Source organism: Felis catus, chromosome F1 (assembly GCF_018350175.1).
Source record: "Felis catus isolate Fca126 chromosome F1, F.catus_Fca126_mat1.0, whole genome shotgun sequence".
Lineage (NCBI taxonomy): Eukaryota > Metazoa > Chordata > Mammalia > Carnivora > Felidae > Felis > Felis catus.
Genome location: NC_058384.1, coordinates 836388 through 861876, shown reverse-complemented (window position 1 = coordinate 861876; position 25489 = coordinate 836388). Strand labels below are relative to the sequence as shown.

Here is a 25489-nt window from a genome sequence, read left to right as displayed (position 1 = left end):
CTTTAGGGCTGTTGTGAACCTCCGCATACAAGGTTTCATGTGGCCGTATATCATAATTTCTCGGGAGGTAGATACCTAGGAGTGGGGTCTGTGGGCCACGTGGTGACTCTGTGTTTAACACTTCAGGAAGCAGCCAGACTTTTCCAGAGAGGCCCAGCGTTTTCTGTTCCTGCCGATAATTATAACAAAGCCGAGTGTGGGAGTTCGGATTTCTCCACACCCTCAACACTTGTTACAACCTTTCTAGTTGATTACAGCCATTCCAGTGGGTGTGAGGTACTGTAGTGTCTTCTTTCGAGAAATACCTGTTTGAGTCCTTCACCCATTTTTTTTGGTTGGGTCATGCCTTGTCATTGAGCAGTAAGAATGATTAATTCTAGGGGCGCCAGGGTGGCTCAGTCGGTTAAGGGGCCGGCTCCGGCTCAGGTCATGATCTCACGGTTTGTGAGTTCCAGCTCCGAGTTGGGCTCTGTGCTGACGGCTCAGAGCCTGGAGCCTGCTTCCGATTCTGTGTGTGTGTGTCTCTCTCTCTGCCCCTTCCCCACTCGTGCTCGGTCTCTCTCTCCCTCAACAATAAACAAATATTAAAAAAAAAAATTTTTTTTAAAGAATGACTAATTCCAGATACAAATCCACAGCCAGGTGTATGATTTGCATGTCTTTTCACTCAGCCTATGGCTGTCTTCTCACTTTCTCGCTGGTGTAATTTGAAGAACAAAAGTTTTAAATTTTGGTAAAGTCCAATTGATAGGTTTTTAATCATATGCAATTTGTGTCCTGTCTCAAAAACCCATTGCCTGATTCAGGGTCACAAAGATTAACCCCCGTGTGTGGTGACGGTTTTACGCTTCCAGGGCTCACACTCGATCTTAGGTTCATGTTGAGTTAATGTTTGTGTGCTCTGAGGAAGGAAGGGGTCCCGAGTCACCCTTTCGCACGTGGACGTCCGCTTGCCTCGGCACCATTTGTGGCATCCTCTCCCCGTTGAATTGTTGGGGCACCTCTCGAAAATCGGGGCTCCGTTTGCAGCAAGGTGGAGTTTTTCCTGAAGTTGGAAGTCACTACCTTTAGCTCTTAAACGTCAGCCTTTTTTGGTACTCGGTGGGAGAGCAGGGCTTCCTCACCAGCGGATGGAAGGGAGGGCTCTTCACACATCCTCCTTGTTTGCGAGTGAGCGGATTTTGTCTTTACAGCGGTGGGACTTGGGCTGACTTCTTCACTGCGGATGTGAGAATTATCTTGACTCCGAAGACTCCATCTGTGCCACATCGAGGTGGGGAGCCACTTAGCAAGCTGTAGCAGTACTCCCAGGGCGAGAAGTTAGTGTTCTCAGCAGCTGATGGCCGGGGTGTGGAAGTGTCATCAGTTGACAGGACCTGTTAATGGATTGGCTGTGGACGTGAGTGAGTGGAGCCCGGCCACGCCTCCAGGTCTCGGCCGGAAAAACTGGAAGGATGAGCTGGCCTCAACCAAGGCAGGAGAGAGCATGGTTGCCCCGTTCGGGGAGGACATGGGAGAAGATCGGGGCGTGTGGGAAGTGTGTCACGTCCAAGATGGCTCTCTGTCACAGGGAGGTGCCGGTGTGCGCCTGCTTCTCACTTTCTACAACGCCCATTCCTTGCGCTCTTTCCCTTTAGAGGACGATAGGAGTCCTTTTCCCTTTATCGTCCTCTAAGGTGTAAGAAGCCGCTTGGTACCTACGAGCTCTAGACACACAGCACTGGATTTTCTTTGAGAGATGGTGTAATGCATCGAATTTTGGAAAAGTTTTTGATAGAGCGGTAGTTTGCCATCCCATAGTAAGATCTGTATGAAGTGCTTGGTGGGGGTCCTGGCTGGCTCAGTCTGAGGGCCTGCGACTCGATCTCGAGGTCATGAGTTCAAGCCCCATGTTGGGTATAGAGATTACTTCGAAAATAATAAAATCTTTAAAAAAAATAATAAAGTGCTCAGGGTGCTTTTTACTCGAAATGAAATAAGTAATTCCTTAGAATAAACTAATAAATAAATTTGTAATAAACTAAATATGGTGCTTGTCAGTTAGAGATATTAAATGATTATAAAATTCCTAAACTAAGTGCCTTCTAATTATGATTGGGATTGTTTACATCAGGCTTCATTTTTGAGCATGCAGCTCTGACTTTTAATATGTACTTGTATATTCAAGTTAAAAGATGTTTCCACCATTTGGTATTGGCATAGACACAGACTTACAGATCATTGAAACATGATAGGACCTACCTATAAAATACCTATAAAAATATTCCCCCACGTATCTGGATGATTAGTTTTTGGGGGGTTGTTGTTGTTGTTTCCTGCTGCAAAAAGTTTTCCTGTTTCCCTTTGGTCCGTGGCGTGGGAGCAGGCTCCAGGGTGTTGCAAAGCTGCCTGGTAGCCACAGAGAGAGGCTCGGGCACCAGCCCTGGCATCCGGGGGCTGCCGGAGGGGCCCCTCACGGGCTGCTGGGCTCCAGAGACCCCGAGTCATGCTGGGGGGGGTGAGCCTTTCCAAGAGGTGCCGGCCTCGCCCAGCCCGGGGAGGGGGGCGGCCGGCCTGTGGAGGTGAGTCAGGGGGTCGCCCATCTTCCTGATGAGTTTCACCTCCGTCTAGGAAGTGCTCCTCCTGGAAGTCACGGCGCTGGGGGTCTGCGCGGGCCAGACCCAGGGCGTGTAGATCCAAACGGGCCTGGTCCAGACCAGGGCGGCTTCCATGGCATCCCGGCTTTCACCCCCTCATCCCGGCACCTCTTCTGCACGTCTGGGAAGAGGGCGCGGCTGCCGTGCTGGTTTCGCACCTTCGAGAGACGCTCAGCACCCTCCCGCTTCTCCTTAGCCGACTCGTGGGAGAAGCGGTCCCCACCCTCCAGAGCCACATCCTCCCGGTGGAAGTAGGAGCCCAGAGAGAGGGAGGGGTAGGCGGCCCGCCGGTGCGCGCGGACCGGGACGTTGACGGTGGCCTCCACCTCGGTGGGGTAATTCTGACGAGCCTGGGAGCTCACGGTTGATCGGTAACGAGGAGCTGAGTTCAGAATAGGGTGTTTTCCGGTCCCGGAGGCAGAGGGTCTGGATAATTGGGTTTTTATAGAACACGAAGGCCATGCAGTAGAGAAAGAATAGCATTTTAAACAAATAGTGCTGGGACAGTGAGATATGTGGGAAAAATAACCTTTAACCTGTTAGAAGCCACATGAAAAATTAACCCAAAATGGATCAAAGACCAATGAAAAGTCACATCTGTAAAACTCCTGGAAGGAGGCAGAGGAGAAGTGTTTTCTACCTTGGAGTAAGCAAAGATCTTTTAGGTATGACATCAGAAGCACAATGTTTTAGAGCAAAAGGATAAATTGAACTGCTCTTCACAAGGACAAGCCGCGCAGACGTGGAGGCAACATTTACAGAATGTGTCTCTGATGAAGGATCTATATCTGCAGCACGCGATGGATTCTCAAAACTTAGCAAAAGAGGGGCGCCTGGGTGGCGCAGTCGGTTAAGCGTCCGACTTCAGCCAGGTCACGATCTCGCGGTTCGTGAGTTCGAGCCCCGCGTTGGGCTCTGGGCTGATGGCTCAGTCTGGAGCCTGTTTCCGATTCTGTGTCTCCCTCTCTCTCTGCCCCTTGCCCGTTCATGCTCTGTCTCTCTCTGTCCCAAAAATGAATAAACGTTGAAAAAAAAATTAAAAAAAAAAACTTAGCAAAAGAAAAACATGAAAAATTGGCTAAAGACTGCACAGACGTTCACTGCAGTAGGGATCCCGGCGGCAGATAAATATGGGAATGTGCTCGGCATCTGGTCGTCAGGGAGATGCAGGTGAAGGCCGCCGTGAGAGACTACTACAAACCCTACATTAACCAGGGCACCGGGGCGGGCGGTGGGGGGTGCTCGGTGTGTTGAGCATCTGACTCTTCATTGTGGCTCAAGTCATCATCTCACGGTCATGGGACTGAGCCCCACATCGGGCTCTGTGCTGGGCAGGAGCCTGCTTGGGAATATCTTCCTCTGTCCCTGCCCCACTCGTGCTCGCTCTCTGAAATAAAAAAAAGAACTAAAATTAGAAAGATTGTACAAGCAATTGTAGGGGATGTAACGTGGCACAGCTAGTTTGGAAAATGCTCTGTCGGATTCTTTAAGACCAGCACGTCCTACAGTGTGATGTTGCCACACACGGAGGGACTCACCAGAGAGAACGAGAAACTCACACAAACACATGTCCACGTGTGCTTCTGGTGGGCCAGAACTGGAAACCACATGTTCATCAACAGAAGAATGAATACTTCTTTCTGTCCTGAAATCGAGGCGTATCCATAGGGTGGAATACTGCCCGGCAATACAGACAGGATAAGTACTGACACACGCAGGAACTTAGGTGAACGTGGATAATTGTGTTGCGTAGAAGAAAGCAGAGCACATAGAACGTACTTGCACTTTCATGGGGTCAGAGAAGAGCAGGAGAGAAAGGTCACAGTGGGGTCCTCTGTAAGTTTTTAAACTGCAAAGGTCTCCTGACACCTGTATGTGTGGGGCCCTTTGCCCTGTAGAGTAAGATGGCACCCAGGCGCGTGGGGCAGCGCTCCATCACGATGCCGCGAGTGTTGTGCAGTAATCTTTCTTTCCCCGTTTCCGAGTAGTTTATCCTCGCATCTTGAAAGTCCAGTAGCTTGTTGAACATTGAAAAATCACTGAATTAAGTATTTAGCTTCCCCAAGGTAACTGAAGAACAAAACTAAACAAAATCAGAATTTCAGCTGTAAAGAACTCTGCTTCTTTATGGAAGAATAAATTAATGGTTAAGTCTCAATACGTGCATTAGAAAACACGAGTCCCATCATTTCTAGGTGTGTCTGTACACGAACAAAGGTCTTCTTATTGTGAGCTTTGGGAAGCTTCTCTGGAATGATTGAGGGACGATCAGAAGCGATTAGGCTTAAGAAATGGGCTCTTTGTTCCTAATGAACTTCAGTGTCAGGCAGTTTGGGACTTGGTCTTTGCTACTGGTACCAAGAATATGGTGGGCACAAAAGAGGGTGGAACTTTCTTCTGGGGGACTCAGGGAAGGCTTCCTGGAGGAGACCTTGTTTGAAAATTCCAGTAGTGTAAATGAGGAAGAAAGCGTTTCAGAGGAAGGAACCACTGAGAGCAAAGAGGAGGAGGCTTGAGGCTTCGGGTTGTTTCAGGAACAGCAAGAGGTCTGGTCAGTGGGGTGTGGGAGTCAAGGAGAATATGAGAGAGGGCACCAGAAAGGGCGCGGTCAGGTCTTGAGGGCCTGCCTGCCGTGGTGACAGATGTGGGCTAGTTCTGCAGGCACCACACAGGGTCCCAGAGTGGGGAAGTGGACACACGGGACCAGTGAGGAGCCCCCCTCAGCCCTGACTGAGGGCAGGGTCAGGAGAAGGCGCCCATTCAGAGGGGAGAGAGAGGCCTGGAGCCAAGCGGGTTTGGCCAGGAAGGTGGGTGGGCTTTTCTTAAGGATATACTTTGATGTGCAGGAGTTTTTAATAAGTCAGTTTATCAGTTTTTTCTTTTCAAAAAAAGTGCTCTTCCCACCTCTCACGTTAATTGTATTATTTAAAAAGATTCTGTTTTATGAAGTCTTGACTCTCCGTTCTTCTCCAGATATCATTGACCCTGCAATCCTGCGCCCAGGACGCCTGGACAAAACACTTTTTGTGGGTTTGCCGCCCCCAGCGGATCGCCTGGCCATCCTGAAAACCATCACCCAAGTGAGTACACGAAATGGTGTATTTGGGGTGTGTGTGTCTCATTGCAGATACAGACTAGCATCTGTTGCTTTCAATATTTGCTCGGCTATGTCTCCCAAAGACAGATTTTGATCATTGAAGAGACTGTGCATTCTTTGTTATTTGCTTAAAATGACAGGGCTATTTGTTAAGTTTTGAGTTAAATGCTCAACTGATATAACTGAGGTTTTACTCTGATCATATTGTTTTGTTCTTTTATTTTTTTAATTTTTTTATATAAAATTGTTTTTAATGTTTTTTTTTTAATTTTTTTTTAATGTTTATTCTTGAGAGAGAGACAGAGAGAGAGAGTGAGTGGGGGAGGGTCAGAGAGAGAGGGAGACACAGAATCCGAAGCAGGCTCCAGGCTCAGAGCTGTCAGCACAGAGCCCGACGCGGGGCTCGAACTCACAGACCGCGAGATCATGACCTGAGCCGAAGTCGGACGCTCAACCGACTGAGCCACCCAGGCGCCCCCCCTTTTTTTTTTGGTGTTTTGCTTTGTTCTTTTAGATCTTTGATTGTTACTTTACAGAAATTGTCTTTAGAGGGATTTGAAATGGAATAGAAACTTTTGGACAATAAATACAAGCCCATTATAAATATCCAGAGAAAAACTGAGTTTTGAAACCACAGTGTTGAGTCTGCCCTCCATGCTGATGTGTACCATCTTTTTTTTCTTCTTCTTTTTTTTTAACGTTGATTTATTTTTGAGAGAGAGATAGAGTGTGAGCGGGGGAGGGGCAAAGGGAGAGGGAGACACAGAATCCGAGCTGTCAGCACAGAGCCTGAGGCAAGGCTTGAACTCAAGAACCGCGAGATCATGACATGAGCCGAATTTGGACGCTTAACTGACTGAGCCACCCAGGTGTCCCTCTTTTCTTCTTTTTAAGTAAACTCTACATCTACAGTTAAGCGTCCGACATCGGCTCAGGTCATGATCTCTCAGTTCATGAGTTCAAGCCCCACATGTGCTGGGGCTCAGAGCCTGGACCCTGCTACCGATTCTTTGTCTTCCTCTCTGCCCCTCCCCACTCACGCGCGCGCGCTCTCTCTCTCTCTCTCAAAAATAAACATTAAAAAAATGTTTTTTAATAGTTTATTCATTCTGTTATGTTCCTTGAGTTCTTTCTTTGATTAAGAATGCCTGGGGGTGCCTGGGTGGCTCAGTCGGTTAAGCGTCCGACTTCGGCTCAGGTCATGATCTCGCGGTCCGTGAGTTCGAGCCCCGCGTTGGGCTCTGTGCTGGCAGCACGGAGCCTGGAGCCTGTTTCAGATTCTGTGTCTCCCTGTCTCTCTGATCCTTCCCCGTTCATGCTCTGTCTCTCCCTGTCTCAAAAAACAAATAAACGTTAAAAAAAATTAAAAAAAAAAAAAAAAAAAGAATGCCTGCTGGTTGTTGGGGCACCTGGGTGGCTCAGTGAAGTACGCATCCGACTTCGGCTCAGGTCTCACAGCTCTTGGGTTCGAGCCCTGTGTCGGGCTCTGTGCTGACAGCTCAGAGCCTGGAGCCCGCTTCGGATTCTGTGTCTCCCTCTGTCTCTGCCTCTTCCCTGGTCACACTCTGTGTCTCTCTCTCAAAAATAAATAGACATTAAAAAAGTTTTTTTAAGTCTTTCAAAGAATGTCTGTTGGTTGTTACTATACTTATGACATAGTAGCCGGAATTGAGTTTTTCTTGGTCATACAGTCTTTCTTCCTGGTCTTTGTAGAAATTACAAAATTATTTTTTTTGCTTTTATTTATATACATATATATTTTTTATGTAATCTCCATGCCTAACGTGGGACTCAAATTAATGACCCAAGATTGAGAGTCACATGCTCCACCGACTGGGCCAGTGGGGCGCCCGTGTTATTTATTTACTTTTAATGGAGTTATAGTCGACACGCAATATTATCTTAGTTTCAGGTGTGTAGCATAGTGATTTGACATTTTAAATGTTTATTTATTTTGAGAGAGAGAGAAAAACGTGTGAGCAGGGGAGGGGCGCCGAGGAGGGAGAGAATCCCAAGCAGGCTCCGCACCGTCAGCACAGAGCCTGATGCAGGGCTCGAACCCACGAATGCTGAGATGATGACCTGAGCAGAAGTCCAGAGTCGGACACGCGACCGACTGAGCCACCAGGCGCGTCTGTTTCTGCAAAATGCCTTTGGGACGTTGAATCTGTAAAGATGTCTGAGGCCGCTGCGCGCTTTCTCTTCCCCCTGGGGGATGATGTGCTTGTTCTGCCTGGTCTGCATTTGGGAGGCCGAGTAAGGGCGGCGGGTGCCTCGCTGCCGCTGGTGGCCTGCTGGCTGTGGGCTCACGTTCTGGGGGTGGGGTGCGAAAGCTGCTGCAGGCAAGGGGCTGTGTGTCGGACGTCTGGATACCTCTGATTCCTGCGCTGGGCTTTCTCCTCTCAGGCGCCCGATTTCTGCTCTGTCTCCCTTATCGTTGGTCCCGCGCTTTGGCTTTTGCCTTTTTCTCCGTGTTCACTGTGCCGGGTGAACACTGGGAGCACTAGGAACACTGCGCTCGTGCTCCCTGTCTCCATCGTCCCTTCTCTCTGCCGTGCTTCCCTCCCTCTCTCTGCCCCCCACCCCCAGCCCTGCTGCCTCCTTGTCCCAGTGGGGAGGCCCGCTCCCGCCTCCGTCCCCTCCCGCTCTGCCGGGAGCCAGGTGCTGCTGCTGCCTTGCAGTCGTGTCCTTGATGCCTGGCGTGGGAGAGGGAGCCGAGCTGGCACAGGTTCACCCTCACGAGGGCGCCTGAGTGGGCTCCGTCCTGGAGGACGCCCCGTGTGGTGACCTGGACCTGCCCTATCCACCCAGAGCGTGGCCCGTCCCCACGGCCGTGCCCCGGTGCCGCAGGGCTGCCTGGGGGAAGGACGCCCCCCTTCTGTACCGGCAGAGGGAGACTCTGGGCCGTTGCTTCCAACTGCAGAGAGCAGCGTGTGCGGCCGCCTCCCGACAGAGGAGCGAGGGCCCGCTTTGTGGGCCGAGGCCCCCACTGACAGCAGTCTGGAAGACCGCTCGGAGGAAGGGGAGGCAGAGGTTGTGCGGTGAGGCTCACCGGAACCCAGGCCGTGTCGGGCGCAGCAAAGAGGACGTGGGTGTGAGCACCGTGTCCAGTTTTCGTAGGATGCTGGACTGACCGTAGAGCCGAGGGGCAGACACCGAGGAGGGTGAACTCTCTGCTCAGACCGCTGAATAGATGAGGGTCCGGGGACGAGGAGGCGATGCTGCTGGAGGTTCTGGTTCCCCGGGGGTTTTCCAGGCTGGAGTCAGCTCGGAGCTTGCGAGTTCTCGAGAGCCCTCTGGCTGCCACCAGCACGTGGCTGCAGGTCAGAGACATGAACACGTGCCGCTTCGTTCCGGGGGCTCTCGATCTACCCGGCCACCCCTGGGCAGCGTCTGGGGACATGTATGTAGGGCGGAGGCCAGGGGTGATGGTGCTGCCGGACCACCTACGGGGCACAACACGAGTTATCCGACCCAAAGCGTCAGTGACAACAGGGGACCCTGCTGCGGTTGTGTGTCCAGTGAGTATGGTGACGAGCGTGTGGCCTTTCTCCCCCTCCCCCGCTCTGTCTGGGAGCCGCGTTCCCGAGGTTTTGTTTGCTTTGGTCAAAGCCTCTGTGTACGGATGTAAGCACCCCCGAGCATGTGCGTGCGCTCGCTGTTTGTGCCGACAGATCCCTGCGGTTGCCATGATGTGATAACTCACACTTGCCCCTGGGATATCACTCATTAAGGGCAGAGACCGGAGCGCATGTGCCAGACAAGACGCAGGTGGCGTTCAGGGCCTCGATCGATGGTTGTTTCAGGTGTGTTTCATCCTCTGTGTGGCGCTTGGCACCGGGGGACAACTGGACACTTCTTCATCTAGAATTTTCAGTGCTGTTTGCCAAAATAATTAGTCCTCAGACTGAGGAGCGCATGCTCAAAGGCCCCCACTTTAAAGGTAAAATTACTAAGAAAATAACACAGTAGAGGATGAGCCTGCGTTATTGTAAGCTACCTATTTTCCCGATGGCGTGTGAACTCTGAGGACCCTAAAACCTAAGACGTAGGCCTTACCGCGGAGGGGCTTGTCTTCCAGACCAAAGGATAGTATGATGTTTATAAAACAACAAGCACATTCATTCGTTCCCGAGGAGGGAGGAAAACGAAGGGAAGATAGCCCGGCCGAGTGCGCACCCCCAGGGGGCCTTGTCGGCGTCTCCCAGTGTGACCTCCGGCCGCACACACACTGCCCGCCGCCTGCACACCGTGACCGCCAGCCGCCCGCTGTCGCTGGACCAGCCACGTACTTTGACCGCCAGCCGCGCACCGTCGCTGGACCAGCCGCCGGGAGGGCTGTGAGCGGCTCACCTCAGTGAGGTCAGCGCTCCGCCTCGGCGGTAGGTTTGCGGAGATGGGAAGGGGCTTTGCCCCGAGTCACCTTGAAAAGGCGGACATGACGCTGTGAGGGGTTGTCTTCAGATGTCCCTGCAAGGGAGGGTAGACCGCGGGGACACTGAGGTCGGTAACAGAGCCACCGTCACGTGCTAGCCAGGACGGGGGAGTCTGACCATTTTGTGGCTTGGACCCTGTGTGCGCGTGTCTGCCTTCAGACACGGTGATGTCAGGGCTTGTTTGTGTCATTTTTGTCTTGGTCCGTCCTGGTCATGGGGCGGCCTTGTGTGATGTCCACATTCTGTGACGTTCTGTCCAGCAGGAGAACAGCACCAGCTGGCCGTGAGTGTGGACATTGCCGGGCAGCAGTGAGGCCCGCCTGACGGTGTTGGGAGCCGCCCGGCGTCCAGGACTGCTTCTCTCCTCCGCCTTGTGTTTCCACACGTTCTGTTGTGAGCGTGTAGTATATTTGGGGGGGGGGGGTCTTTTTTTAAAGAATGGTTTTCTGGCATAAATGTAGAGGTTTAAGAGGAAGAGCGGAGAATCAGACAGACGTCCTTTGGGCAACCTTCATGCACAAAGTTGTGAATGTGGAAAGGAAAAAAACCAAAAAGACATTCGGATAGAAAAATCAGTTTGACTTTAAAAAGCAGCGTTTTGTAGCATTGTGGTTTGAACCGTTACGTGCTCGGTCCTCAGCCTGTGTCAGCGGTACAGGCGGAGGAGGCGTTCATTCGGTGACTTCCTCTCTGACCTCAGTGGGTAGTTCCGCTCGAGTTAAGGGGGTGCTCTGCTCTCCCTCGGGAGCCTGGGCGCCCACCCTGCAGAGAGGTGCCCACACTGCAGTGTGCTCCACCCCTCCTGTCCCCCTCCGCCTCCCCCTCCTCTTCCCCCCTCCCCTCCCCTCCCCTCCTGTTCCCACCCTCTCCTTCCCTCCTGGCCCCTTCCTCCCTTCCTGCTCCCCTCCCCCTCCTCCTCTCCTGCCCCTCCTCCCCCCTCCCTTCCCCTCCTCCCCTTCCCCTTCTCCCTCGTCTCCCCTTTCCCCTCCCTACTCCCCCTTCTCCCCCCCTCCCCCCTCTTCATCTCCCTCCTGGAATGTTCTTGTTCATAAAGAGCCAGAGTGGGCAGAGGGATAGGACTCAGGCCTCTGATTTCAGGGGAGGGTCCACAGTCAGACACCCTGGCTGCACACACTGTATAAATCAGTCCCACCTGAGAAAAAGTGGCATTTCAATGTTTACCCTTCCGGTTTCAAAGTTTGCTGGCATCTTACTTGAATCCCCCAGATTGTTATATATGCTGTTTCTTCTTATTAATGCATGAAATAGTATGGGGAGATTACAATAAAATTCTTTCATCTTGGTCCTAAAAGTCTGAAAGATCTGTAGGTCAGAGCAACTTCTCCGTATCTCTTAGAGTCTTTTAGAGTTTTCTCTTTAAGAGAAAAATTAGTGATGACAACCTACTTTTCTTTGGTGTTTCTGGTAATGATGTGGTAACAAGAGGCTTATCAGTAAAAACCCCCTTGGGCAAGGGGGATTTCTTCTTTTAACTTCCATTTCTTCCTTAAATAAACATCATTAGAACTTGCCCTATATCAAAAAGCCAAAATGATCATTTGGTAACTGCCAAGGGCTTTGAGATAATAAGTCTTTTCTTAGATAATGCTTTTTTAAAAATGTTTATTTATTTTGAGAGAGAGAGTTAGAGAGTGGGCAGGGGAGGGGCAGAGAGAGAGGGGGAGAGAATACCAAGCAGGCTCCACACTGTCAGCCTAGAGCCGACTCACCAACCATGAGATCATGACCTGAGCCGAAATCAAGAGGCCCTGCTTAACCGACTGAGCCACCTAGGCACCCCAGATAATGTGTGGTTTTTAAAGTTACAATAAAAATCCCACTAAAAGACCCCAAATTCCCCATTCATTTTTTAAATTGTGTCCCATGAGACTAAAATATATATTAATATCTCACCTGGAAATGTTATCTGTCCAGTTTTCATGAGCCAAGAATATCAGATATAACAACAGGTAATATTTTTGAAGGTCATAACTGTGCATGTATGGATATGCTTAATCCTTCCAACTGCTTTTTGAACTGTTTGAAATGAGATATTTAAATATTCAACTATCGTTTCCATTTTAGTGATGAGCAAACCATAGCTCACAAAAGTGGGGTATAGACATGTATATTTCTGTATGTATATGTTTAGAGACTGGCAAGAAATTGTAAATTAATGGTGCTAAGATTATGTTAATTTTCTTTATTTTTTTCAATCAACTATATAAATAGATGTCATTCTGATTCCAGACGCTGTTATATGACAAAGAATAGATTTCTCTGACTAAAGATAGATTTAGTTATTGAAATAAAAGTGATGGTACATCATGAGATATTTTTGAACCTGAGCTTTCCATACATGTAGTATTTAATCAGAATTCTAGGAAAAGTAGTGTAAATGGGTCATAACTTCCTTTTTTTCTCTACTGTTCCAATTTTAGTATATGTGCTGCCGAAAGGAGCACATAACTTCCTTTCTCTTAATCGTGGTAATATGTTTAACTTAAATTTGTCATTTTAACCATTTTTTCATTTTTATTAGTTTTGGGTGTACAATACAGTGATCCAACGCCTCATACAACATGCTCGTCATAAGCGCGCCCCCTTAATCCCCATCCCCGCTCCCCACCTCCCCTCTGGTGATCAGCTGTATGTTGTCTAGAGTTAAGAGTCTGTTTCTTGGTTTCTCTCTTCCTCTTTGTTCATTAGTTTCATTAGTTTTCTCAAGTTGCACATATGAGTGAAATCATGTGATATTTGTCTTTCTCTTACTTCACTTAGCATAATACTCTCCAGTTCCATCCACGATGTTGCAAATGCAAGATTTCATTCTATTTTATGGCTAAGTACTACTCCATTATGTTTATATACCACATCTTCTTTATCCATTCATCAGTCGGTGGACACTTAGGTTCTTTCCATCGACTATCGCCGATAGTGCTGCTATAAACATTGGGGTGTGTGTGCCCCTTTGGATTAGTGTTTTTGTATTCTTTGGGTAAATACCTAGTAGTGCAATTGCTGGGTCGTAGGGTAAGTTCTATTTTTAACTTTTTGAGGAACCTCCACCCTGTCTTCCAGAGTGGCCTCACCAGTTTGCATTCCCATCAGCAGTGCGAGAAGGTCCCCTTTCTCCGCGTCCTCACCAACATCTGTTGTTTCTTGTCTTTTTGATTTGAGCCATTCCGACAGGTGTGAGGTGATACCTGACTGTGGTTTTGATTTGTATTTCCCTGATATTTGGTGATGTTGAGCATCTTTTCATGTGTCTATTAGCCTTTTGTTTGTCTTCCTCAGAATAATGTCTATTCAGGTTCTCTGTCCATTTTAATAGGGTTATTTGGGGCGGGGGGGGGGGTTGATGTTGAGTTGTGTAAAGTTCTTTATAGATTTTGGATACTAACCCTTTATCGGATACGTCGTCTGCGAATATCTTCTCTTGTTCCATAGGCTCCCTTTTAGTTTTGCTGATTATTTCCTTCGCTGTGCAGAAGATTTTTATTTTGATGTAGTCCAAATAGTTTAATTTCACTTTGGTTTTCCCTTGCCCGAGGGGACCTATCTGGAAAAATGTTTCTATGGCCAAGGTCAGGGAAAATCACTGCCTACATTTTAACCATTGTTAAGTGTACCATTGTTTGGCATTGGTACATTGACGTTGTCAGACAACACACTTGAATTGAGTAATTTAAAGATCAAATTGGCTTTATTCAACAATTCATGAATGTGGGAACATTTCATTTCGTCCAGCAGGTAGAAGGAACTCCAAAGAGCTATAGAAAAAGAAAGGCTTTTAAAGGCGGAAAGGAGGTGGGACAAGGAAGTGTATTAGCAAGAAGTGTGTCGTTTCAGACCAGGACACCTTCCTGAGGGGTCGGAAGGGCCTTTTGCGGGGATTGTCTCACTAGTGCTGACCACTCTCCCTGGTGTCAGGAGGTCCCCTGGCTGGTGGGGACCGGGAGTTCCAAGCCAACGGCTGACGGTCCCCTCCCCGTGTCAGGTGGTCCCCTCCCCATGTCAGGAGGTCCCCTGGCTGGTGGGGACCGGGGTTCCAAGTCGACGGCTGACGGTGCCCTCCCTGTGTCAGATGGTCCCCTCCCTGTGCCAGGAGGTCCCCTCCCCGTGTCAGATGGTCCCCTCCCCATGTCAGGAGGTCCCCTCCCTGGGTCAGGAGGTCCCCTGGCTGGTGGGGACCGGGGGTTCCAAGCCGACGGCTGACGGTCCCCTCCCCATGTCAGATGGTCCCCTCCCTGTGCCAGGAGGTCCCCTCCCCGTGTCAGGAGGTCCCCTGGCTGGTGGGGATGGGGGGTTCCAAGCCGACGGCTGACGGTGCCCTCCCCGTGTCAGATGGTCCCCTCCCTGTGCCAGGAGGTCCCCTCCCGTGTCAGGAGGTCCCCTGGCTGGTGGGAATGGGGTGGTTCCAAGCCGACGGCTGACGGTCCCCTCCCCGTGTCAGATGGTCCCCTCCCCATGTCAGGAGGTCCCCTCCCCGTGTCAGGAGGTCCCCTGGCTGGTGGGGACCGGGGGTTCCAAGCCGACGGCTGACGGTGCCCTCCCCGTGTCAGATGGTCCCCTCCCTGTGCCAGGAGGTCCCCTCCCGTGTCAGGAGGTCCCCTGGCTGGTGGGAATGGGGTGGTTCCAAGCCGACGGCTGACGGTCCCCTCCCCGTGTCAGATGGTCCCCTCCCCATGTCAGGAGGTCCCCTCCCCGTGTCAGGAGGTCCCCTGGCTGGTGGGGACCGGGGGTTCCAAGCCGACGGCTGACGGTGCCCTCCCCGTGTCAGATGGTCCCCTCCCTGTGCCAGGAGGTCCCCTGGCTGGTGGGGATGGGGGGTTCCAAGCTGACGGCTGACGGTCCCCTCCTGGTGTCAGATGGTCCCCTCCCTGTGCCAGGAGGTCCCCTCCCCGTGTCAGGAGGTCCCCTGGCTGGTGGGGACCGGGGTTCCAAGCCGACCGCTGACGGTCCCGTCCCCATATCAGGTGGTCCCCTCCCCATGCCAGGTGGTCCCCTGGCTGGTGGGGGTGGGGGTCCCAGGTCGACGGGCTGAAGTTCACCTTTTGGGAGAGGCCGAGACCGCAGTTGGGTTGGGTGTTCCGTCTTGGTTTGCCGACTGGGACTCGGCCCGAGTGAGTCCGTTTGGGGCCTTGTCTCCTTCCGAACAACCGCCCCCTCTTCTGACCCGCCCCTCGGCCTGCCTCAGGACGCCAGGAATGTGAGGCCGGGGCGCCACTCTCCGCTCGCGCTCTGCAGGCCCGGCGGCGCGTGCTGACGCCCCGCGGTCGCGACTTGAGGCCCACGCCTTTTAAGTGGCTCCTCGTCTCCGCTCCTCTCCTGGCGTTCCAGTCGCGGGGGGCCGATGCGCCCGGTGGTCGGCGCTGCGAACGGGCCTCCGCAGCTTCTGAGAGCGTCCGGCCGGCCGGCAAGACCGCGGTGGTCCTGCTCAGGGTGGCCCCGGCGTCTGGAGTGCGCTTCAGAGCCACGGCCCCCGAGACCCGAACCAACAGCAATCGAGCCGGAGAAAGACCGTGCTGAGGGAGTGACCGAATTTCTACGGGAAGTGGCTCGTTCGGTGATCTCAGGAGGCTGAGTTTCAGCTTCGGCAGGAACGTTAATACTGGGGTGGCGGCCGCAGCACGGACGCCCCCTTGTGCGACCAAGATACGATCAAGGCCTGTCCTGCCATCGGAAACAACTTGGGCCAGAGTCTGAGGATTTTCATTAGATGACTCTGCTTTAGTGGCAGATTTTCAAGAGTTAAGGAGAGGTTCCTCATCTTAGCCTCATTTACATTTATTCCTAACCAAAATCACGGAAGCTGGGACCTGCCAGAAGGAGCTAATTTTTTTTTTTTAATTTTTTTTTTCAACATTTATTTATCTTTGGGACAGAGAGAGACAGAGCGTGAACAGGGGAGGGGCAGAGGGAGAGGGAGACACAGAATCAGAAACAGGCTCCAGGCTCCGAGCCATCAGCCCAGAGCCCGACGCAGGGCTCGAACTCACGGACCGCGAGATCGTGACCTGGCTGAAGTCGGACGCTTAACCGACTGCGCCACCCAGGCGCCCCATAAGGAGCTAATTTTGAATCACGAGAGCCTTCTGGTACAGCCAGGGAGTCCAGCAAAGTTTAAGGGTCTGAGGACCACGCGGATGGTTTTATTCTGGTTACCTGTGCCTTGTGTCTTCTTTGTATAGAGCCTGGACGCAGGGCTCCCTGGGTTAGGGTTTGTTAGAGACAGGGAAATGGACCGTAGGCGCAGAGAGACAGGGGTGATGGAGAGGGGCTGAGTTTGTTCGACAGAAGCCGAGGCAGGAGGCTCGTGGCAAGTACAGCGGTCATGTGGAGGTGGGATTACCCCCTTGGTCTTGGCCTGGGCGATACGGATGATGACATTGTCTTTTCAGGCCGATGCCAGGGAGAGGGGTTTGTGTTTAGTGACCGTGTGGAGGCCTCGTCTGGCGTGCTGGGAGGAAGCAGGCCACCTCGATGGTGATCGCTTCTCCCCCCAACTTGGGTCCCGCTGGCGCAGGCGGAACCTCTTGTGCCGTGTGACGCGTACCCAGAGGTGAAGCCCGATGTTTGCTGCCCTCTGGGCAGTGAGGACCACCTGGCATGGCCCCTTCAGAGATCCTCATTCACGAAGGGGGCCGAGGAAGTGGAATGTTATTTTGGAGAGTTGTAGCCAGATGTTTGAGGAAACGAATTCAGGACTGGTCTCGTGACAGGTGGGTAACAAAGCCTCAGAGGCACCTGACAGGATTAGAAGGGAGGATGACGGAGGTGCGGAGAAGTTTGTCTCCACAGTTACCTTCATTTTTCGGATGTTAGGGGATCAGGTAGGGAGATAGTACATGTTTCATCTTTGTTTCCGAAGGTGTCCTTTACCTGACTGTTGTAGGTCACGTCCGGTTCCTCAAATCTGGAAAAACAACAGGTAAAGAACCCGTGCCTCTAGCAAGAGTGGTAAAATCTGTAACCTCAGTTCATTCAGTCCCACGTTACTAATTCTTGTTCTGTTCGAATCAGGTTTTGCCATGAGTTCTGGAAATTCTTACCCAGTTCGTTTTTATGATCTTGAAGTCACCAGAAACCTGTGTTTGCCAGGGCGTTGCTGTGAACCTCCTTGATGACCCACTTTGGCAGGAACATTATTGCAAAAGCAACTGAGTAAAACAGTAACTCTCTATAAATGACAAACACCTTCAAACAAGGCCCATTGTTAAAGATCTGATTAGAGTTCATTGTGATAGAGTTGATGGGAGATTTGATTGGTTCTGTGACGCAGCATTTTTAAATGAAAACTGGTTTTATGATGATAATGTTATTCCAGGACGTATCAGACTCTCTCGGCAATAGTTCTGTAACTGCACAAATACCACCCTGGTTGTACTTCTTACTCGACATGTTGGTTTTACATATCAAGTGAGCCTTGCTTCAACATCTCCCTCTAGAAGGAGAGAAAAAAATCTTTTGAGATGTTTTAGGGGCCCCTCTGGTCAATTTCAAGATTAATTCTAAGATTAAAAAAAAAAAATTTAGGATTTGAAATTGGGAAGTAATCCAAGGAAACTTGTCCTTGCTGCAGATGAGATCAAGTTCAGATTCAGTTGTGCATAAGCACACTTGGAATTAAAGCTTTTTTTTTTTTTTTTAACCCTTAAAATTCAATCTTACCTTGACCATGTATAAAATTATTTCTCAACTTTTAAAAACCTTAATTTATAATGAAAATTAAGAAGTGAATAATTGTGAACTGCCCCTTCACTAGTCTTCTGTGCCTTTGCAAATTTATAAATACTTCTTATTTATTTATTTATTTATTTATTTAATTTTTTTTTTTTTTTTATGCCCAGCATGGAGCCCAGGGTAGGGCTTGAACTCACAATCGTGAGATCATGACCTGTGCTGAGATCAAGAGTCAGATGCTTCACCGACTAAGCCACCAGGAGCCCCTGTAAATACTTATAATTGCTAGAACTGTATGCTTTCCTCACAGTAAATGCTTTGGCAACACAAAACATGTTTCCTCCCAGACCCAAGAATCTCGTGTTCCTCTGCAAAGCCAAATGTAGATGAACCTGGTTTTAGTAGTTTTTGGGTATTTCATTTGGGGATGACCTAGGTATGCAGTGAATTTCATTTAGCAAACCTTAGCTTTAAGGTTTTGAGTAACCAAAAGATTTTGGAAACTATTTGCTGAAAATTCCACCTAGAAATTGTTCCCATTTACATCTGTGTAAATCATTTGTTCTTAACAATTTGTTCTTAACAGTTCTTAACAGTTAATTTGTTCTTAACAGTTATGTTTAGATTACTTTTTTTTTTTTTTTTTTTTTTTGGAAGAGAGAGAATGAGCAGGGGAGGGGCAGAGTGAGAGAGAGAATCCCAAGCGGGCTCTGCAGTGTCAGCCCAGAACCCCACTCAGGTCTTGAACTCTCAAACCATGAGATGATGGCCTGAAATCGAGTCGGGTACTCAGTGAACTGAGCCACCCCAGTGCCTCTGGATTATTTATGAAAACTTCGTTGACCTGGGACACATAGTTTGTTTTCTGACCAGCCAGTTTTGTAACTGGTAACAGGAATGTATCTTGATTAGCAAACCAGGTAGAATAACAGTTGCCTCATATTCAATGTTGGTTCAAAGACACGTCTATTCTGATTACACCAACAAACCGAAAGTAGCTTTTAGTCACCAAAGATTATCCTAGATCATGTGAACTTGGGGGAAAGAAAGCTCCAAACACCTGGGCTGGGTTTTGTATTTTTAAGAGTCTTGGGAATCCTTCCACAAAGCCTATGGAAGGCTTTTCTTTCCGTCTGGTGCATAGTTTAGGGGACAAGGCCGGGAAAAAGTTCCTAAGCAGGCTCTGAGTATCAGCTTCTACTTTAGCCAGGTACTAAAAAAATCTTTTTAAATATGCTGTCTGTCTTAGCTGCGACAAACAGCAAATGTTTCTGGCAATATCGAGCCAGTCCTTGGACTTAAAGAGTCATCACCAAATAGGGTGCGGAAAAATTTTTCTCTTTCTTTTTCTGCTGGATACACAGAGGTCTGGGAGGGCTGATTCGGGGGGAGCACGTTCACCCCCGGGCGGCTCTTGTTTGTTTCCAGGATCCCACGTGTGGCTTCCACGCAGGTGTGAGGACAGGGAGACGCCCTGCACCTGCCAGACTTTGACAGGGTTTCCCACTAAGTATCATCTCCGCTTGCCCCGGCTGTTCTGGGGGTGAGGCCGCGCCAGCCAGCAGGTCCCCCACAGCTTCACCAGCTTGGGGATGGCCCGCGGGGCGGGGCCCTCCTTACTGGGGAGATGGGGTGTCTGTGCTGGAGCTACTTGGGCCGATTTTGTTCACTCTTGTTCCGGAGTTCGTCCTTCAAAACCGGATCCGTGGCCTGTCATCCTGTTTCCTGCCTTCTATCGACCCATTAATCTTTGGAGTGAACGCAAGTGTAGAAACCTTCAAGGATCCTCCTTGGGTTTAGGAAATTATTTAGCTGGGACTTTGAATTTGGCAGTTGGCCAAGGATTGAAAGCTGCCCCAAGAGTATTGCCGTGGCCGTGGCCGTGGCCTTGGGTAGTCTTATTTGGAAAGGCACCTCTTTGATAGTCTCCTCAGAGTGAAAGGGGTTGAGGCTGAGGAGAACTAGAAGGAGGCGGGGAGCCAGTGACGTCTCACAGCCTCTCATTTCTCATTTCGCTTTAGCATTTGCCATAGATCTTTCTTTGTAGCAGTTTTGGAGTTTTGGAGCATTTTGGAGGCGTCTTCGTGCCAATTTAGATAAGTATCCCATTCTCTTTGGTTTCGGAACCCTTTTTTTTTTATTACTATTTTTTTAACGTTTATTTATTTTTGAGAGGGAGAAACACAGAGTGTGAACAGGGAAGGGGCAGAGAGAGAGGGAGACACAGAATCGGAAGCAGGCTCCAGGCTCCGAGCTGTCAGCACAGAGCCCGACATGGGGCTGGAACTCACGAACCGTAAGATCATGACCTGAGCCGAAGCCGGACGCTTAACCGACTGAGCCACCCAGGTGCCCCTGGAACCCTTGTTTTTAAGTGTATTTTTAAAATGATCTATCAGGGACGGGGCACCTGGGTGGCTCACTCGGTTAAGTGGCCGACTTCGGCTCACAGTTCCTGAGTTCCAGCCCCGAGTCAGGCTCTGTGCTGACAGCTCGGTGCCTGGAGCCTGCTTCGGATTCTGTCTCTCCCTCTCTCTCTGCCCCTCCCCTGTTCACACTCTGTTTCTCTTTCTTTCTCAAAAATAAATAAACATTAAAAAAAAAATTTTTTTTTTTTTTAAATGATCTATCAGGGGCGCTTGGCTGGCTCAGTCAGTGGAGCAGGCAACTCTTGATCTTGAGGTCATGAGTTCAAGCCCCACATTGGGCATAGAGCCTACCTTTAAAAAAAAAAGTAACCGTTTCTACTTGTAACACTCCTCACAGTGGCCACTGTAATTTCCCAAAGGGCTGGCAGCAGTTGGGGGGTTCCAAGCTGCAAGTGGAGTTTAACCCGCATTTCTGTCTGGCCGTAGTTTTGAGCCTCCAACCTGACAATTCCAGGCTCAGTTCTCAGGACATAAAAAGGCCTAGTAAGATTTTGCCATTTTTGCAGATATGTGCAGCTTCTGGGACTGTAGTTTGTAGACGTAAACTAAAAGCAAGTGTGCTGAATGGAGGTGGAGGTGGCCTACACCTGAGAGTTGGACGCTTAACCAACTGAGCCACCCAGGCGCCCCATCTCCAGTTTCTTCCATCAGCGTTTTACAGTTTGCAGAGTACTCGTCTCTCATCTCTTCGGTGAGGTTTATTCCTAGGTATTCTATTGATTTTGGTGCAATTATAAATAGTGGTGTTTTCCTAATTTCTGTTTCTGCTACCTCATTATTGGCGTATAGAAATGCAACAGATTTCCGTACATTAATTTTGTATCCTGTGACTTTTACTGAATCCAAGTATCAGTTTTAGCAATTCTTTGGTGGAGTCTTTCAGATTTTCTATAGAGTATAATGTGGTCTACAAATAGTGAAAGTTTGATTTCTTCCTTGCTGATTTGGATGCCTTTGATTTGTTTCTTGTCTGATTCTGAAGCTGAGACTTCCAGTACTCTGGTAAATAACAATGGTGAGAGTGGACACCCCTTGTCTTGTTCCTGACCGTAAGGGGAAAACAGTCTGTCAGTTTTTCCCCATCGAGGATGATGTTGGCTGTGAGTGTTTTATATACAGCATTTATGATATTGAGGTATGTTCCCTCTGTCCCTAGTTGTTGAGGGTTCTTATCATGAACGGATGCTGTGCTTCGTCAAATGCTTTTTGGGTGTCTGTTGAAAGGATCATATGGTTTTATCCTTTTTATCCATTGCTGATGTAATGTATCATGTTGATCTACAAAACCTTTTTAAAGTTTGTGTGTTTATTTTGAGAGAGAGAGAGAGAGAGAGAGGGAGAGAGAGCAGAGGAGGGGAAGAGAGAGGGGGAGACACAGAATCCCAAGCAGGCTCTGCACTATCAGCACAGAGCCTGTCACGGGGCTCAGACGCAGGAACCACGAGATCATGACCTGAAGCGAAATCGAGAGTCGGATGCTTCACCCACTGAGCCACCCAGGCACCCCGGTTTGCGAGTGTTTCATTGAGAATTTTTGCGTCTATATTCACCAGGGATATTGGCCTGTGGTTCTCCTTTGTGGTGTCTTTATCTGGCTTTGGTATCAGGATAATGCTGGCCTCATAGAATGAATTTGGAAGTTTTCCATCCTTTTCTGTTTTTTAGAATACATAGATACTAGTTTTTTTATTACCAAAATAAATAACAGAGATTTAGGAACTTCCAAAGCTTCATTCAGCTGCAGACTTGACCTGCAGAACTCAGATTTCTTAATTCCTGGTCCAAAGTTATTTCTTCTTTTTAGACCTTTTTAATGAAGTACAATACACATACAGAAAAGTGGACGTATCGTTATATACCCACTGTAAGAGTCTTTGTAAACAAAACCTCCAGATCAAGAAAGAGAACATTTAGGGACACCTGGCCGGTTCAGTCAGTGGAACATGTGGCACTTGATCTCAAGGTTGTGGGTTCACCTCCCACGGGTGTAGGGACTACTTAAAAGTGAAGTCTTGGGGCACCTGGGTGGCTCCATCTGTTCGTAATCTGACTTGATTTTAGCTCCGGTCATGGTCTCAAGGTTCATGCGATCGATCACCACATTGGGCTCTGTGCTGACAGCGCAGAGCCTACTTGGGATTCTCTCTCCCCCTCTCTCTCTCTGCTCCTCCCCTGCTTGTGCGCTTTCTCTCCCTCCCCCTGCCTCTCAAAATAAATAAACATTAAAAAAATTTTTTTTTAGAAAAAAATAATCTTATTTTCAGAGGTATAAGCAAGACATTACCCAGGTCAAGTTAGTCTTGCAAATTAACATTTTTATGATGAGACTGGTTTTGTCTGCTCAGAGAATTTTTTGAAAATTAAATACAATCTTTTTCAAAAAGTACATGAACGTTAGCAATTACATCCATAGAGTGGTGTTGCCGGGGCCGGAGAGGGGGTACGGGAGGGTCAGCGGTTAGTGCGTCCGAAGTTTCATTTGGGGACAATGAAGAAAGCTGTAGACATGGATGGCTGCACAGTACCACAGACGTGCTCCCTACACTAAAAATGGTTAAAATGATCAATTTTGTTAAGTACATTTTACCACAGTAAGAGAAGAGGTGACCACCAGAGCCACAGAAGCTGTGCTCCCCCTGCTGCCACCACCTGTGCCCACGGTTAACCGACCAAATGGAAAACCTGTGCAATAGAAGAGATCATGCCGTCTGGCCGTCTAGTTTACACACAACTGGAGGGAAAACAGAAAAAAGCACCAAGATTGTTTGCCTGAGGTCCCCTGGAGTTTATTCCCCGTGAGGACTTCCCGGATCAGAGTGCATCGAGCGGGAAACACAACTGTTTCTTGAACCTATGTTAGATGAGCATCTGTGTTTTATCAAATAATAGCAGCTCGCAGTTGTATAGTTTGTGAAATCCTTACGCAGGCCGAGCTGGGAAGAAGTGATAAGACACCGGACGTCTGCGTGCAGAGCCCGGCCGTCTGGCGGCAACCTCTGCTCTGGGCGCCTGCCGCGTTGATACCTAATACTCACCTTGAGGCTGAGTGGCGTGTTTACTCACTTATTTCCTGTGTGTTCTAACATAGCGTTTGCTACAACGGAAAGACCGCCTGCAGTGTATGTAAGTTGTGAGTCAGGATAGTAAAGCAGATACCTACCCTCTGACCAGGTCATACATCTTAACTCACTAGAAACTGTTTTGTTTGCCTCTGCGGCTTCAGTCACTGAAATGTCACCAAATCCGCAGTGTGCGCACGCAAGGTGCCGTGGGGCGTATTCTGACGCTCGTCCTCTCCGGCTTCCCTCGGTGTGTGAGCCGGAGGGGCCTTGGCACCAAAGTCTGGATCGAGGTTCAGATAAGGCCTCCGAAAGCACACGCAGAGCCCAAAGGGCTGTGTCGTCGTCCCTGGTCAAGTTCTGAGCCGCTCCGCCTTCCCGGCCGGTCCCGCGTCACGGCGGAGCACTGCCCAAGTGTCCGCCACGTGTAACCTGCCAAGGGGAGGTGTTCCTCCCCTCTGGACAGCTTCGGGGGGCGGGTTTTGTTCCTGCTGTGGCTGCACGCTTTCTTTGGACGTCACAGGCATCAGTCGTTTGCTTTCGCTTCGTCAGTGTTGGCACCTGCTTCTTAACCTTCTTCTCGAAACTGAAATTTTTAAAATTCTTCCCAAACTGGTCAGTGATACTCGTTTAGTCCAGCGGCCGTGACTATTTACTAAGAGCCTAGAATGTGGAAAAGTACTGCTCTTGAAAGCCTCACTGGAAGCTGGTGTTTTCTCTCTTAGAACGGCACCAAACCCCCACTGGCCGCAGATGTCAGTTTGGAAGCCCTTGCTGGGGACCTTCGCTGTGACTGCTATTCGTGAGTACCCGGGTCTCGGGCCCGTTATGTCTCCCAGGCTCCATTTCCTCAGGGGCGAAATGAGGCAGAGTGGTCTTGCGGGGAGCACTGAGTCAGGGGTGAAACCCCTCTGTCGGCCTCTTCCTTCTTAGTGAAGGGACCACCCATTTCGAGGCCCCGAGGAACCCCGAGGTGCAGGGGTTGTCCGGACGACAGGACGTGATCAGAGCACTGTGGTGACAGCGTGTGAACGCCCCTCCCACCCTGTAAGGAGAGTGTCTCCACCTCACCCCAGCCCTCTTGGGAAGTTACTGTTAACGGGGCAAAGGCTTAAGTGAGTAGTTTACAGCTTCAAGCGCTAAAATCTGAAAAGGTGTTCCGTTCACAACAAAGGCCGTGTCACGGCAGAGCTAAGCCCGGGCCACATCCTTGGGTTACACAGCGTAGGGTGTGCATTATAAAGGGTCAGGGTTAACGTTGAACGGTGTGTGCTTAGGGTTTATGCTCCTGTAATCACTTTGAGAGACCGATAATTCTAGGCTTCAGCTACTCGTTTGTGATAAAGACGCCTCCACACCTGTGTAAGGGGTTTCAGTGTTAAGGAGAGCAGTGAACACCCAAGCGTGTGTATAATTATTAAGTAGCATTGTAAACCAGCACCTAACCGCAGAAACATTGGATTCACTTCACAATGTAAGCTCTGTGGGCGTTTAAATTTTATATATTATCGGGGTTATCAACTTCAGACGTTAAAGAGGTTTAATGGCTAGAAATGAGGTATTTCCCCCAGATTCAAACTCTTTCCCGAAGGGCTGCAGGAATTCCGTTTAAGATGTAATGTGGTGAAGCACCAGTCAGCACCAGCGTTTTCCGCTGAACTCAGGAACCATGTTGACACGGCATATTATTTATTGCCCAGAGTAGTTATGTGAAGGCTTGCCGGTTTTCCTGTTTTAGCTCATTTATGATAGGTCCACTCAGCTCAGGCTTGAATCAAGGGTATTAAAGACTTTCTAGCCTTTGTGTTTCCCTGTTTTGAACTAGGTGCCATAAATGACTTGTTATCTGAGCTTACTCGAGATGTCAGGTAGCGAGCGTGTGGGCGGTCAGCTTGTCGGCAGCCTAGGCCTTGTGAATGAAGATTTTACGACAAATGTGTCAGTTTCTTTCTCTTGACTCGGCGATTCACTTTTTGCATTAGCAGTATCTATTGCTATTAGCATTGGAGTAGTTACGGTTCATTGCTTTATTTGCATCGTAATTACCCTTCTTCTAAAAGTTAGAAATATTTTAAGTAAAAGTGAGAAGCTCTTTCCTACTGACCATCATCTGTTTACCCCACCTTTATCGGTTGGTTTCTTTCCT

At 49.4% G+C, this 25489-nt stretch overlaps 1 protein-coding gene across 5 annotated transcripts in view; it reads left to right on the top strand.

Annotated features, from left to right (window-relative positions):
* NVL (nuclear VCP like) overlaps positions 1–25489 on the top strand; it is a 91734-nt gene that overhangs the window by 54557 nt on the left and 11688 nt on the right. For 4 of the 5 annotated variants that reach the window (XM_006942593.5, XM_006942592.5, XM_019821430.2 and 1 more), the window contains 2 exons: positions 5610–5716; positions 24069–24145. In XM_006942593.5, coding sequence (XP_006942655.2) covers positions 5610–5716; positions 24069–24145 — 184 coding nt within the window. Of the gene's footprint in view, positions 1–1193; positions 3482–5609; positions 5717–24068; positions 24146–25489 lie in introns of those variants that run through there. The other variant, XM_045048394.1, reaches the window with a different exon arrangement.